This window comes from Typopeltis vanoorti, chromosome 5, assembly GCF_054136105.1.
Source record: "Typopeltis vanoorti isolate ZY-2024b chromosome 5, IOZ_Tvanoo_1.0, whole genome shotgun sequence".
NCBI lineage: Eukaryota > Metazoa > Arthropoda > Arachnida > Uropygi > Thelyphonidae > Typopeltis > Typopeltis vanoorti.
Window position 1 is genome coordinate 60,382,105 of NC_143553.1, and position 15,662 is coordinate 60,397,766.

The window sequence follows — 15,662 nt, forward strand, 5'->3', positions numbered from 1 at the left end:
TTTATCACTTCTAGTGACTCCTCCTTGTTTAGAGTCCGGATCTGTTCCTTGATGCCCTCCATGCCAATGGGGCGTCTCCTGGAATTACTTGAGGGCTGTGAAAGACTTGGTAATAAAGTAGAACGGTGAGTCTACAGTTATATTCCTAAGGACCTGCCCGCACAATCCTATTGACTGAAACAGTCAACTAGCAAAGATAGAGAAGCGGTGTTGTGTTGTAGTGGTGTGGGAAGAGACCGTGAAACTGCTTGGCTCAGCTCGGATTTCCTACCTCCCTAAAACCATACATCCACCACTGGTCATCAACTGCGGGTTGGGCCTACGTGGCCATTGACCTCATACACATTTCATGTATAGGGGCGATAGTAGGAATTCGGGTAGGGTTAGAGCAAGTGCAATGCAAGATTCACGGAATACCTCCGCAAATTGTGTAGTACAGCCTTAAAAAGTGCGGTTTTCAAGCGCAGTAAGTAAAACACATCTATCTGCATCGAGATTCAATCACTTTAGAATTACTCGACTTCGCCATACTTCTCACTAATTTACAACACAATGACACCAAATATCCCGACCAAACTACACAGTTCGTTTGGTAATCGGTAAATAAACAATGAAAGCAGTGCCCTCTCACGGAAAATCCCTGCAAATATGAGAAGTCCACTAAAATCGACTTGTAACCGATTTGCATTGCTATTTTTTATGACTATCAAGTAATTAACTGCATATGTATTTGTTATTCGCAATATCTTTTTCTGTATAACTAGGCGCTACTGATAAAACAACTGACTTTTATTCACTTGACTGACTGACCAAATATTTTTGGGAAATTACTTTTAAAAAAATCCAGAGAATCTAGAAGAATAAATCGTCAAATTTAGGTAAAGAAAAGCAACCGAATATTAGTATAAAGATTAGAACAGACGGAGACAATTAAAAAAAAGGTCATAATCAATGTTCATTTAATGCTAAACGGAACTTATAGCTTCGTTAGCATTAAGACTCGTTCAAGAAAAATACATTTATAGCCAAACGGGCAAAGTAAATGTTTGCAGTACGAGACTTTAAAGAATTGATAATTAAAAATTATTGATAGTATATCCAACTTATTAACCTCTCATTTGAGTCGCCTTCGTATTGCATTCCTTAAAATACTATATCCAAAGGATTGTATTTTTCCCTTTACACAGCTAAACAATTTGCCTGTACTAACCAATGGGTAATTTCATAGTTTCGTGATAATTACGATTTTGGCTTTCATTCAATAGATCGTATACAAAACTCCCAGACGGCGTCCGCGAATATTCTGCTGTCTTTCAGATGAATCAATAGTTCAAAACGGCCATGGTTCAGTTGAGTTCATACAACAAGGTACTAATAAAAGGCTAAAATAAGTACTCATCTTGTTAATTAATGTAGTACGAAATAACTCAATGCAAAGGTTCGTTTCTCCTTGAAATTTTAACAAGAAGAAAGATGGTAAGGTGAAATTCAAAATCAATAAGCACCCACAAAAGAAAGAAAATGTGATAAGGCAATACCACGTGTGGTCGTTTGTCATCATGTGCATCCAGAAGGGATATGAGGTAGCAAAAAAACTTTTCTGGAACCGTATTCATTAATGATCTCAGTCTAGAAGTGCGACATTTTCGTAAACAGCTTCTGATGTCAGATTCCAACTTCCTTAAAACTCCTCCTAGTCTTCGAACTACGCAAGTGTCCCGACATATAAGTGACCTCCGAGCTTCTTTCAGCAATGCTGCACGTCGCCCACACGTAAGTTCAATTTCGATGGCGCTTTCCCCATAACGACATCTGTCATAAGTGTCAATTCCTCTCCTCTTAACGCTTAAGACTTGCTGCGCTACGATATATGCTGTAGGGCCAATAACGGTTACGGAGGTGACAAGTTTTTGAAACGTTTCGACTCTTGTGTCCCAACTTGACTACATTAGATATGAAGACTCACGTGGAGATGAAGGAAAAGTTATAGCAGACGCTTCTTATTGATATTTCAGAAGTGTACCTGAGACCTTCGGACTTGCCTTCAAGTGTTTTTACAGTGGCAATAGGTGACAGCACGTCAATAAAAGCATTCTTAGGCACTCACTGTTGGTAAGAAATCAATAAAAATAATAAACGAAAATTCATAAGAGAAATTCTTCTCACTTTCAACTAGTTTTTCAAGTGATTTTGTTACCTACCAGAGGGCACTACTGATTCAGTAATTTTTGTGGAGATAAAAAAAAAATTTTAAAAAAGTTAAGTCTCTACATTATCCTACGTGCATATATATATATATATATATATATATATATATATATATATTATTTACAATTAATCTGTATGATGTAAGCTTGTTTTTTGGAGTAATTTAGTTTACCATTAAAGGAACCTATAAAAGGAAAGAAAGCTTATATACACCTGTAACACCATTGAATGAGAAGAAAGCAATATGAATTGCTTGTTTGTTTATCAGTCATGTGCTTATGGTGGATAACTTAAGCATAAACCAATGTTTGCTATTGGAGGTACATGAATGGTGGAATCTAGTATCAAACCGGCTAGAAGAACATATGAAATTCACATACAAAATATATTCAATAGGCATAACACTAATCACCATGTCCTAATAGAATTAAGGTTACGAAAGTCAAGTACAATTAGTGGACAGTAAAAGCTTGTAAATATCATCACTGAATAACAAGTAGCCACTGATCGGGGACATAGTAAAGGTCATTCGTGAACTTATTATGATAGAAATATTCACATACGTCTTCAGGCAGATGCTTATTGACTTGAGGGGTTGTTTCGAATTATGGTCGCATCACTAAAGCTCTGAGGCTAGTGTATTGTCATAATTGCGTGTGTTCTGGCTGGTCTGTCTGTCTTGTGAGATGAAAAATCATACCGCCGACGACGTATTGCTAATTCGCCTTCAGCTGAAAAAGCCCTTAAATGTTCTCTGCGTCCTAAACGGGATTAGAATCCAAGACGTTACAACCAACGGGTACTGCCGATACTACAGACTGAGCTGAGGAGATTTTTTTAAAGATGCAAGTATGGACAATCAACATAATAAACCCCAGCTAGAATTTCAAATTCCCAACTGAGCCAGCAAAAGGAATGTTTAAGTAACAGTGAAATATCTTATAGATACATGATCATTGGCAGCTCACTTTTCAGTCATAGGGGTGAGCTGTTTTGTATTTCAACAAACACTGTGAAGCTAATTTTTATGGGTGTCTTCTGGTGGATTTGCTGTTTTTCGGGATAAGAAATTCGAGTAGTTTTTTTTTTCGGAAGGAAAAATACTTCCACCTCCGTACGAGACCGGCTAATCTAAGTTGAAATCCGATCATAGGAAAATCTAATTCTCTTATTCTCAGAATAAGAGGAACTGAAAGTTCTTGCAATGATGATAATGGTTCTTCCTTCCACATTAGATTCCAATCATTAATTTTTTCATGCCTTTCTATATTCTTGTCAACATGAAAAGTCTTCTCGAAAGTCCGTAAATGAATTTTTATCACTTCAAGGTTAATTTTTCTTGCACTTTGTTCTACATTTTCTAAAGCTGCCTTCATATACATATTTTTTGCAAATTAATTAAATTTATGTTTGTGTTGCATTTTGAAACTAATTCCTCTTATTTTTTTATTAGATGTTACTGAGAGAAAGATCGTTATTAAATCTATATTAGCCCGATGCATATTGTAAATATTTCTCATACTGTGTAACTTCATAGTATGCATACAGCCGAGCAAAATCGACTTATCCAAACAGGCATTTCACATCACTGAAAATATACTTCATAACTACTTTCTCGTTGTCTATTAGAATTTTAGTGATAAAACAGATTTATTAATAGGAATAATTAATGATAGATGTTCATGTAGCTCTGTGGAAATAGCGTTTGCTTCCATCGCGCTAGACTGCTGAAGAAAGACCATTAGTTCGATGCAAATTATTAATTGGAATCTTTTTCTAGTTCATGGAAACACGTTTCTTTAGCCAGTTACCGAGTTATATAATATTTGGAAAGGAAAGTAGGGTTTTCTCCAGGAAATTCGGGTTTTTAACCCCATATCTCAAAAACAACAACCAAACTCGCGCTGTTACAGACAGTAATATAAGTGTTAGGACCATAACATGACAGATGTTATTTCAGAAGAGTATGACAAACGTTTTGATATAAATAGATGGCACTGATAACTTGGGCTCATTATCACTGAAGGGATGGAGATTGGTTTTCCATCTGGCCTTCTTTCTTTGTGGGATAAAAGGCGTTATAGGATTTATTTTTATAATTAATCACATTATAATACTTTTTTTCATGAAAATGTACATCAATTCCTTAGTATAAGAACTTTGAGATAATATAATAAATCGCAAACAGAAGTAATTATCAAAACAAAAGATCAAGAAATTATATTAAAAATGACATTGATATTATGGAAGTATCTGACTGATATTTTATCACTGACTGATAAAAATACAGAGTTATACGTTGTTATGTAGATGTACTGAAGAGTGAAGTTGGTCTTAAATCTTTTTCGTAATTATTTTCAAGTTACTGAATTTCTTTCACAGGACGCAACAGATGAACACACACACACACAAAATAAAATGCTCCAATCTCGTTTTTTTTTTTTTTTGTTTGTTGTTGTTAAATATTAGAAAATTAATTTTCTAATATTTAACTCCAATTAATTTTCTTTAGTTATGAGTACATAGACACGTCGAAGATATTTTAAATTCGATTTCAACATTTACTGTTCTGAAAAGCACACACCTCTTCCTTGATAGGTTAATTCGTCAAATCTTGGCTGTAACTGTTCTGCCGAATATACTAAAACTTTGATTTAACCTTTTCGGGCATGGGATAAGAATTTCAAGTGAAAATTGGTGGCGGTGAGAGCCGTGTCATCCATAAAACTATAGAAGAGAAACATGCATGCGAAGAAACAAAATGCACATAAATAAAGACAGCGATCTCGGATTCATTATTTGTTGAGTCAAGATATCAAAATGTAACTATAGCAACCTACTTACTACTATTATGTTGAAATACGCATATCAATGGAAAATTTGGGAGTTGCAAATTTGCAACTTGTCTTTTTTAAACCGGAATTTATAAGTGAAGACTATTCTAAGTAACAAATAATATTGTGATATTCTCAATAAATAATGAAGATTCCGTCATGTTCTACTTAAACCCACCTTCATATCTATAATGGTTTTAGTTCCACATGGATAGCCTGAGACTAACTTATTGATACACACACACACACATATATATATATATATATATTCTCTGGTCGCATTAAAATCGTTAGTGAGCCCAAACCGACATTTAAAATCGATGATATCATTAGTAAGCCAAAGTTATCTTCTAAGCTTCTGTTCTAGAATAAAACTAAGCAATCCACATAATTATTTCAGAATTAAGAGGAATCGCTTATCTCCGTTACATTTATCCAAAGATGCCGTAGCATTAATCTCAAATAATCTTAACGCGTGAATAACCCAAATAATATGCAAGAATAACCTTCAGAGTTAGTTATAACTACATTGTATTTTATTTTGTAAAGGAGAAAAATAATTTCTTGAAATGTTTTTCAGTTCATAATACATACTTGTTTGAATCCCTGATATAATACCCGGATTTCCTTCCTGCTGAAATTAGTAGTTTTGCAGAGAGTATCCAAACCCTCTGGTTTGTACCTGGTTACGAAACTCTCAACTTCATCTATCTCGCCACCTGTAAAATATGAATATGATCGTGGCTTATAAATATTGTTAACAAAAGAGAATCGAAAGTGTTTTTTTTTTAGTTTAGTTCAAGTTATTTAATTAATATAAAGTAAAATCGACTTTAAGTTTAAAAAAGGAAAAAAATACTATCGTAGCAGTAGCACTATATGGTAAGTTATATATTATTAATACGTAGCATCAAGGGTTCTCTGCATCACAAAACTCACCGTCTACGACACGTAATCCTTCAATTGAAAAAAGTTTATATAAAGATTCCTTTCATCACGACTAGAATCGAATCGAATTCGTCTTTTCCAATTAGCAAGAACTTAAACTATACTAAAAACAGATTTTTAAACTAAATCGATATTTATGAGCCTACTAAACGAGTCTTCTCTGGTGGCCTGCATTTTCAACTGACTATTACAGAATTGGTGCAACTTTTACTTCAATAGCACTATTTATATCGTCAATTGGAACTGCATTAAGATAGGATAACATTTTTTCCCTTGCAGTCACGGGATCCTTTACGAATGTTCACTTTTGTTCAAGTACTTGTGAACATGTTTAGTTCGTGAATGAACTATTGTGAGGAATAAACCATCCTTTTCATTATCTGCACGCTTTTTTTCAAGGTCCAAACGTTTGTGATTTTTTTGTTTGTGATTTCCAAGAACAAATTACAAACATCTGGCGTTTCTTCCTAATTTGTTCTCAATTCATCTAAGAGATAGCTCGGATAGATTGCGACCGTAGACTGGTGGATATTTTATTCGAAGCCTGCACTATGGTACACATTCAGAATTATGAACGCTCTCTGTTCTATTAAAAGGTCTACTTTTCTTTTTTTAGGCCACTGATTGGTTTACTTCAGCAAGAGACATTGGTAGGTGGCATCCTGCTGCTAGTGAAGGGCTCATTTAATGACATTAAAAACCGAATGAACTTTGCTACAACAAACTTCTGAATATTCTGAGAGACAAACGAGAAAACTACAAATTATTTCAAGATAAATATAACACTGAAAACTTTAACAGATCATGAAGTTACATTATTAAATACTAGGTTTAGTTTTTGTTTTAACTATGTTTGATTCATAATTCATTGGTATTACATTCCAACTATCAAGGAATTCATGACTTCTTTTTCCCTAATAGTATTTCTCAGTTATTGACTGAGATGAATTTGTTAGCCGAAGAAATTCTTTTTAAATTTCTTAAGCATTTTCTTGTGAATGTTGAAGCACTTTGATTTTTTTAAATCGAAACGCGATTATTTCTCACAAACATCGTAGTTCCGTAGGTCTCTGCTTAAACCTACAAGTTTCAAGTGAATTTATGAGAATACATCGATATTTCATTGTTAAACTACATATGAAATTTATTTTTTCTTTAGGGTAATCAGTTTTTCGATAATTAAATTTGAAAAATGGATATACCGTATATTCTTAAAATATTCTCAATATGTTAACTCTATTCTTTGGTAAGAATCGCCTAAGCATCCCTACTGACTTAATTATTTATCTGGCTTGACCGTAACATTGATTTCAGTATGCAATTCCTTAATTCCCAGAATAAAATTGTTTCACTTGCTCATACCAGTGAAGAAATTTATGGCGGACTTATAATGAACTTGGTTTAATTAGTAAAACAAAAAAAAGGAAGATCTCCTTACATCTCATGTAATCGGAAATGCTCCGAACACTGAATCCATGCTTCCTCTCCTTTTCGAAAAAACAATACACAACTTTAACAGATACGATATGCTTGTAGAGCACATACCAGATTAGAGAAAATACATTCTTTTCAGCAAGATGGCGCCACGGTACATTTCTCATGATTCATTTAGTTGATGTGGAAGCAGTATTTGTAAAGATTTGCGCCGTTTCCATATCTCACGAGTATGTGTTTATTATTATTACTTTATTCACATAACTGAAACGCAGTCAAAATAAGATATCATTCAAACAACCATTTGACTGATAATATACATTCAGTTTCTACCCAAGAATCTATGAATTGTCTAATGGATTACTAAATATGATCTCGATATTTAGTAATCTTTTCCAGTTCTTTGTTGTTATCACTGGATACTGCGATATCAACAAACCAAACCTGCCGATGTTCGATAATTGTGATGTCAGGTCTATTTTGTTCCGAATGCCGATCAGTTTGTATTCTAAAGTTCCAGAGAATTTTTGCTATTTCGTTTTCCAATACAGTCTCAATTTTATGCTGCCACCAGTTACCAGAAGTAGGAAAGCCATATTTTTGCATACATGCCAATGAATTATTTTCGCCACTTGATCATGGCGGTATTTATAATCAGTTTGAGCTATCTTTCTGGAAGCACTGATTAGACGTTCTACAGTCTCATCTTTCTGATCGTACAATCTGCATTTGCTGTTATCCTTAATGTTCAAAATTTTTGCTTTTATTGCATTAGTTTGTAACGCGTATTCTTGAGCTGCCAGAATAAATCCTTCCGTTTCTTTTTTAATAAATTCATATTGCAGCTATTTCCACGTCTTGGTTAAGTCAATTTTATCCTCAGCATCTAGAAGAAATTAGCCATGCAAGGGTTTATTTTTCCTGCGCAGGTATCGGTTATTTTGCTGTTCCTTTTTTTTTTTTTTTTTTTTTTTTTGTAATCGGATTAATACCTATTAGAAGACCTTCTTGCGAAATGGCTAGAAGCATTTGCTCAGTGCTATTGTCGATGTAATTTTTTTAAACTATTTTTTTCTTCTTCTACAGTCTGTCTTACTCGCAGCAGACCCCATCTACCTATTCTTTTTGGTAGGTACAGCCGGTCAACATCACTTCGTGGATGTAATACATGATGCACAGTCATCAATTTTCTAGTTTTGCGGCCAATTTGTCTAAATCTTCTTTTATCCAATCTATTATGCCAGTATGTATCGGATCACTGGTATAGCCCAAGAGTTCATTGCTCAAATTGTGTTCAATGCATTAAGTTTGGTTCTCAGAATATTTCCGACTCTTTTGATGTATTCCACGACTGCCTCTAACTTTCGAGTCGTGAATATCACTGGCTTCTCATATTCCTAGGTATTTATATAGGTCCTAGGTCTTTTAGCTGAAATTCTTTGATATATTTCTCCTGATCAAAATTAAAATTATTAGTGTCATTAATTTTTACTCGTTTAATAGATAAAACTGCACATTTATCCAAATTATTATTATTATTATTATTTAAATAATTATCGCTAAATAAATAGTGAAACAGATAATCTAAAGATAAACATATAGCTAAATAATAATATAACTACTGCAAAATTTTGCAATTTCTGGGAAAAGCCTAAAACTAAAATATGTCTGTGGTAGGCACGATTGTGGTATATAAGACCAGCAATTTATCATGTGTTGATATAGAAAAAAAAGTTCGGAAATATGAGTAAAGCAATTCCAAATTTTGCAATATTAAGGGTGATTTTCATATAGTCAAGCATATAAATCAAAGTTGACTTTTACGTACAGCATTCTGCATAGCTTCAGGTATACCTTTATAGCCTAAGTTTCACTATACGAAGGTCGGCACAAAAGTAACGTATCCCCCATTTTTTTTTCTTTTTTTTTTCCCCCCGAGGGAAGCAGAAAGCTTTACAAGTCACCAAATGAACAGTAACAGTAGTATCTAAATTTCATAAATCAGTGGCGCTGCGATCGGTCACATGAGCGCAGTACACAAATAGCTATCGTAGAAGCATGTACTAAACAGTACTGTAATTGAATTCTTTACCATGAAGATACGATTGAAATTCGTATATGTCGGGAAAATGTGTATGTTAATACGAGCATGGACGGTGGGTCAGACAGTAACAGTGGTGAAACGCTACTGTTAAAGGTGAAACCGAAGTACAACCCCAACAATGACCCTCAGTTCCGTTCATAGCTCAAATCTGGCATCCTCTGACTCCCAGCTGTTTTGACCTCTGAAAAATTAACTTCAAGGTCGCCCTTTTTCTGACGACTACAAGCTGTTCGTGAATCGGTTCTACATCGGATCAAGACTTCCTGGGTCATCATTCAGCGTCTCGCTCAGCTGTGGTAAAAGTAATATAGAGAATGGTGGGGACTTTGTTGAAAAATGATAAATACTGCGAAAGATGGATGATTAATCCATATAAAATCCATTAGTAAATAAATTATATTTATTTACTAATGGATTTTATATTAAATTTTGCAATAGCAGTTTGAGAAAATTGCAAAGAATGTTAAGTAGTGAGAATATTAATGAGCGCATTAATATTCTCACTACTTATTAATAATTACCAACACTTTTGAAAGGATATCCCCCATCCCCCGGAAAGCATTAGCTTCATTTTAGCCTATTTAAGAAATCTTACTGAGAGATTACTGAAAGCTAACTGAGGATATACACCTTAACGATGAGTTATAATTAATTTAAACAGTTGGTAATTCTCTTGCACATATTATATTACACATAAAAATTTCAGAGACCTTAAATTGAAAGACAATTTAAGGTCTCTAAAATGGAATAAATGTAAATATGTACACAATAAATGTAAATATTGTTTCGGGCTCATACTCAAAACACACCACGTTTCGTCACCAGTAACGATCATTTCAAGGAAGTTTAAGTCCTTACGAGCGGTTTTTATTGAGGTCCTTGCAGTGTTTAATTCAATACATTTTTTGGTCGTCGGTCAACTTGTGCGGAACAAATCGCGAATTCAATTTACGAAGTCCCAAATTCTTGGTCAAAATGTTGTACACAGTTGATTTTGGAATTCCCAATTCATCTTCAATCAATCTCACGGACGAGTTCGGGTTTTCTTTGATGAAATCACGCACTTTTTGGATGTTAACTTCGCTCAGTCAGCTTTTCGTCGTCCTCAAGCGTCTCACGACCACTTCGAAATAGCTTAAACCACTCATCCCCGTATGCTTTTTGAAGCATTTGATGCGTTTCGGTAAAACTTTTACCAAGTTTTGTGTTAAAGTCAATCGCAGCTCTCTGTTTGAAACTCATTTTCCGACCGTTCGTCAAAACAGACTGTCACTCTTGGCACTATAACTCGGCTTCTAATGAAACAAATGTCATAAACAGTTGACACAACACTAATGAAGGATGCCGCTTTCGATAACAAAAAGATACAACAGGTGGCGCTACTAGTTTCTTCTATTTTCGAAAAGTTCGGTTTCTTTTTTGGACAGAGGGTGTACACATTTCTCTATTGTATATCAATATTAAGTCAATTATTTCAATGGCTTAGTTCAAGCTGGTTTGATAAACTTTGGCAAACCGCTTATGTCGACCATCTGTCGTTATGAAATTTTTCGAGTATATAACCGGTTTTTATATTTTCTTTTAGTATGTTGCACGTGTTTAACTGTTGCTCCTGAACAGTAATCAATGTGGAATCCTGTACTTACTAGTATTTCAGCAATACTGCAGGAACACTGCATCCCTCGGTGTAATAAATCGTATCGTCTCTTTAGCACACTCGAGATTAGCTGGTTTAGCTTAATATCCCGTTCTTTCATTCACGGAGAGGAGTACGATTTGCCAACCAAGTTCACGTGAGAGACATTATATTCAATAAAATTTTTGGGCTTAAAAATTTCAGGAAATTAAGTAAATTTTATGCGATAAAGTTAGCTGAAGCGAAAAATTATGCAAGACAGTCTACATAACTTTTCATTAGTCATGTAAATAAAAATATGTGAAGGCCTCATAACCATATTTGTGTCTCTTCCGTATGTAATTTATATTCGTAGAATAAATATTGTATAGTAGCATATATTACTTGAAGGAGAAAACTTAAAAAATAATAATAATTCCATTCAGATTTCGAACTTAAAAGCTTTCACTTCAATATTTTTGAATTCATGAAAAAATATGCAAACACTCGACATCTAGGATAACATAACTTGGAAATATGAACAATTTCGAGATTTTAAATAAGGACTAACACAATACACCAGCGAAGAACGCTTTTAAAGAAGAAAAATAATAATGGACGTCATGTGACGAGTCCTAAATGCGTTGCACTTACACCAAATGTGTTTTAATGTTGTTTACTGGAAAACGTGACGTTAGACAAATCTGACAAGCAAGCAAGCAGGCGCGCAACTCACAACTAACAAGAATACGTGCAACCACGTAAAAGGTTTAAATATTTTATGACGCACACTCGATACTAAGTTGTCGTGCAACAGTCTGGATGATATTCTTATTAGCACTGACAACTCAGGTGTTTAACATCATTGGCGATTATAATCGAACCAACTTGTACTTAGCATTAACGCATGTAGATGTCGCTCGATGCATACAATGTATTTACATTTTATTTCAAAAACCAGTGCTATTTCAGAAATATGTCTGTTAGATTAACGATGACAGACATTTATTTACAGAATAATTGTTACTGGATGCAACATACTGAGAGAATAAGCTTTATAGAAGTGGTAAGAATATTTTCAGGTCGGTTTCCATTTTTATTCTTGTAGTTGCATATTCGTATTTCAGAACTTCGTATTCAAGTTCTGAAGATCAATTAGAATCTGAAGATAGTTCTGAAGATCAATTAGAATCTGAAGATAGTTCTGAAGATCAATTAGAATCTGAAGACACAATGCATGATCTCTAGTGAATGGAGATTTTTCTTTTGTTTTGATTGATCAAATAACTTCTGACAATCTAGCATCTGACCTGGTCAGATCAGGTATGGAATTATTGAGTGTATTACATCGTATACGTTGACTGCTTTGATATCTTAGCGTCTGAAAAGAGGTTCATTAAATATCACCACATATTAAACAAGATTATCACCAAAAGGTATTAACCTTAATATTTCCGTAATTCCACAAGACATCAAGTTAAAACTGCAGAAATTTCCAATAATGTTTAAATGTTTTAATTTAATCACTAAAACGGAATGTGTTCGAGAAAGACTAAATCCCCTACACACGAAATAATTAAATATTTATACGGTAATTTACCACGCTTTAACGCCTTCAAAGTTTTGGTCGAAGTTGCGGCTCTACTGCGTCATCTGTAGCTGGCTCTTTATCCCAAGTGCAGTAAGAGAAATGCTACTAATCTATTCGTCTACTGCCAAAACGTGCCACAGGTGGGAGCCAATCGATAGAACACGGAAAAGGAAGCCAGACGCGTTAACTCCGTTTCAGCTCCTCGTTTTCCCACCTCGCACTAAGTTTGCCCAGGAAGCCAAGAGTTAATATATTTTTAACCAGGAGTAGATCAATGTAAAGCCTTGTGTGAAGTGTCCCAGCTGACCGAATGGCGATTCAGCAGGGAACAGAAACTGAACAGCATTTCTTGCAGCTAGTAAAGCAAGGTTACAAAATTTATCGGGTCTATTCTTTTATGCAGTAAAAGAATGCTTATTTGAAAGATTTATAGTTCATATCAAACGAATGCAAAAATATATGATGAAATATTGGTCATTATTAGTAAACTACACTTCGGAATATCCTTTATTTAAGCGTAAAGGATTTCGACGTGTCGATTCTTCGGAGAGCTGTAAGGTTGTATGTAAGACGTGCTCGCAGCCATCTGTCAGTATACTAATGGAGGATGAGGGCAGCTGCTGTGAGCATTTCAACAGTCAGTCAAATTCAGAGGATTTTTTTTTTTTGGATCTGTCTCGACTCGTGGGTTCAGATTAGATCAATAAAAATAAAGAGCTTAAAGGAATTTGATTTTGAATTCATCAATAATATGTCGCATGCTGTACAAGTATACTCTTCTCAAGAGTACTCTTAAGACTACAAGGACAGCTTATTATGCTGCACATATGATGAAGGAATGTAAAAATCAAGTTTCGGGAGAAAAACTCTGTCACCTCCTTAACAGGCACACACTAACTAGTCTTGAATGGAAATCGTAAGAGTTCCCCCCCCCCACACACACACATGATGAAACTCTAACTTAGGTCTTTTCCAATCAAACCAAAGGACATATTACATTCTTCTGACTCCAGTATAGAGGCGCTTCGAATACTCAAAGGAACCAGCAAATCTGAAAAAGCGAAGGAATAAGAATAAGAATCAGAGAATCCTGAGGGAAATGTCTAGGTATTATATTCTGCAGTTGACAAGCTCCTCCAATAATAAAAAAAAAATCTGGGAGGGTGCTATACCATTTATGTAAGCTGGAACGAGGAAATATGTCCTAATATCCAAACAGTCATGCAACACAAAATTTTCAAGGTTGGATGTCACTAAGAAGGGATATGATGTTTTATAATCTCCATAGTACGTGCACAATGGCAAACCTACAGATTCAAAACTCCAGAAAGGTCATAGAGTTCCATATCATAGTCAGACTTATAAAGTGCTTGATTTTTTCAGAAAAACCGAAGCTCTAGATATGACTTATGTCCTTAAGTGCTGATCTCAATCCTGGTTGTCGACAGGATTGAGATCAGCACCTGGTTAGCCTTGCTCTTCTCCTCCTTGAAAACAGGAGGAGAAGAACAAGGCTAACATTGCTTCAACTGATGGAAGGAATGCTGTTAGATTAGTAATTTTTTCCAGGCGATCAAAATTTCTTGTGTAAATGGAAATTGTTCAGTAATTAATCTAGAATGAAATCACGCGGCTTAAAGACAAAAAACAACCATTTAAAAGACGAATTTTTTCGTTAATTAATAGAATGAAACAAATGTTTTTCAACAGTATCTACATACAACACTGGAACGAGAGAGAGAGAATTCCAACCATTTTGTACACAGGCACCCGTTCTTTGTTTTTATTAAGCTCGCAATGGTAATTTTACTCGGAGCAATCAACCTCTAGTAATTCAAGATATCCACGAGTATCTTCTACAGATCGATACCCAGAGGGCCATTACCGCCCTCTTCCATAACAGTAACGTTCCGGCAGAAAACAAACCCAGCACGAAGTGATAAATGGAGAACTGTTGTTACTTAGATGTTTATTGGCGTTACATACTAGCGTGAATTTTATACGAGCGTCTGCAAACTGAAGTCTAAGAGTGTGCTAACTTAGCATCTACAGCTGATAAGCTTCAGGAACTTACGCATGCTGTATGTTACTCTTTGTTCTGTGTATTTGTGCAGATAACAACCGAGCCTGAGACTATTTTGTTCAAAAATGTATTACCCTTCCTCGGAGGAAGGAAAATAAGAATATAAGAATCGAAGTAAAAAAAAAAAAAAGATGGGGTTAACTGAATTAGTTCTTAAACTTACGTAGAAAGTTTCTTCCCGGTTTTGTTGTAATTCATCAGTAACATGACGAATGCGAATACAACATATTAACGGGAATATGGTCTTTTCTCGACAAGAAGAGAATAACTCGGACAATATTGCATCAAAAATCGATACCTTATTTTAATCAGCTCATTAAACGAAGATTAAGCTAACTGTAGGTAGAATATCTTTTATTCCACATAATTATTCCACACACACACACACACACACACACACACACACACACACCACACACTTAGCTGTTTCAAGTAAATTAGACTTTTCTTTCAACAGTGTAAAAAACTGGAAATAATACGAGCTAATGTTTGTTACCGGCAATGATTATACTTGGTATAATCATTGCCGGTAACTTAGATCTTCTTTTTGTTCAAGTATACCAAGACTTTTTTTTTTTTCGTTTTTTTTTTCCAGCACGTTTCCGACTTCGTTTACTTTTGGCACAGCCAATGAGGTTTTTCGTGCTAGGAAATTCGAGTTTTAATTCCTCAACTCAAAAAAAAAAAAAAAAAATCAGCCGTAGAACACACTGTTTTGGACAATAAATATAGCCTGTCAAGATACAGGATCAAGAGATGGCCGCAACTGTCTGCCGACATCTTGTAGTCTCCCATGATACCTATTGAAATCACTGATAGCCTTGGACTCAACTATCAGTGATTGC

General features: G+C 34.8%; 1 protein-coding gene across 1 annotated transcript in view; it reads right to left on the reverse strand.

The window, feature by feature from the left end:
* LOC150106460 (A-type potassium channel modulatory protein KCNIP1-like) overlaps nucleotides 1-15,662 on the reverse strand; it is a 59,001-nt gene that overhangs the window by 22,337 nt on the left and 21,002 nt on the right. Inside the window, exon 2 of the mRNA XM_090393009.1 lies at nucleotides 5,637-5,761. Within this exon, the coding sequence (XP_090249135.1) occupies nucleotides 5,637-5,761 (125 nt within the window). The remainder of the gene's footprint in view (nucleotides 1-5,636; nucleotides 5,762-15,662) is intronic.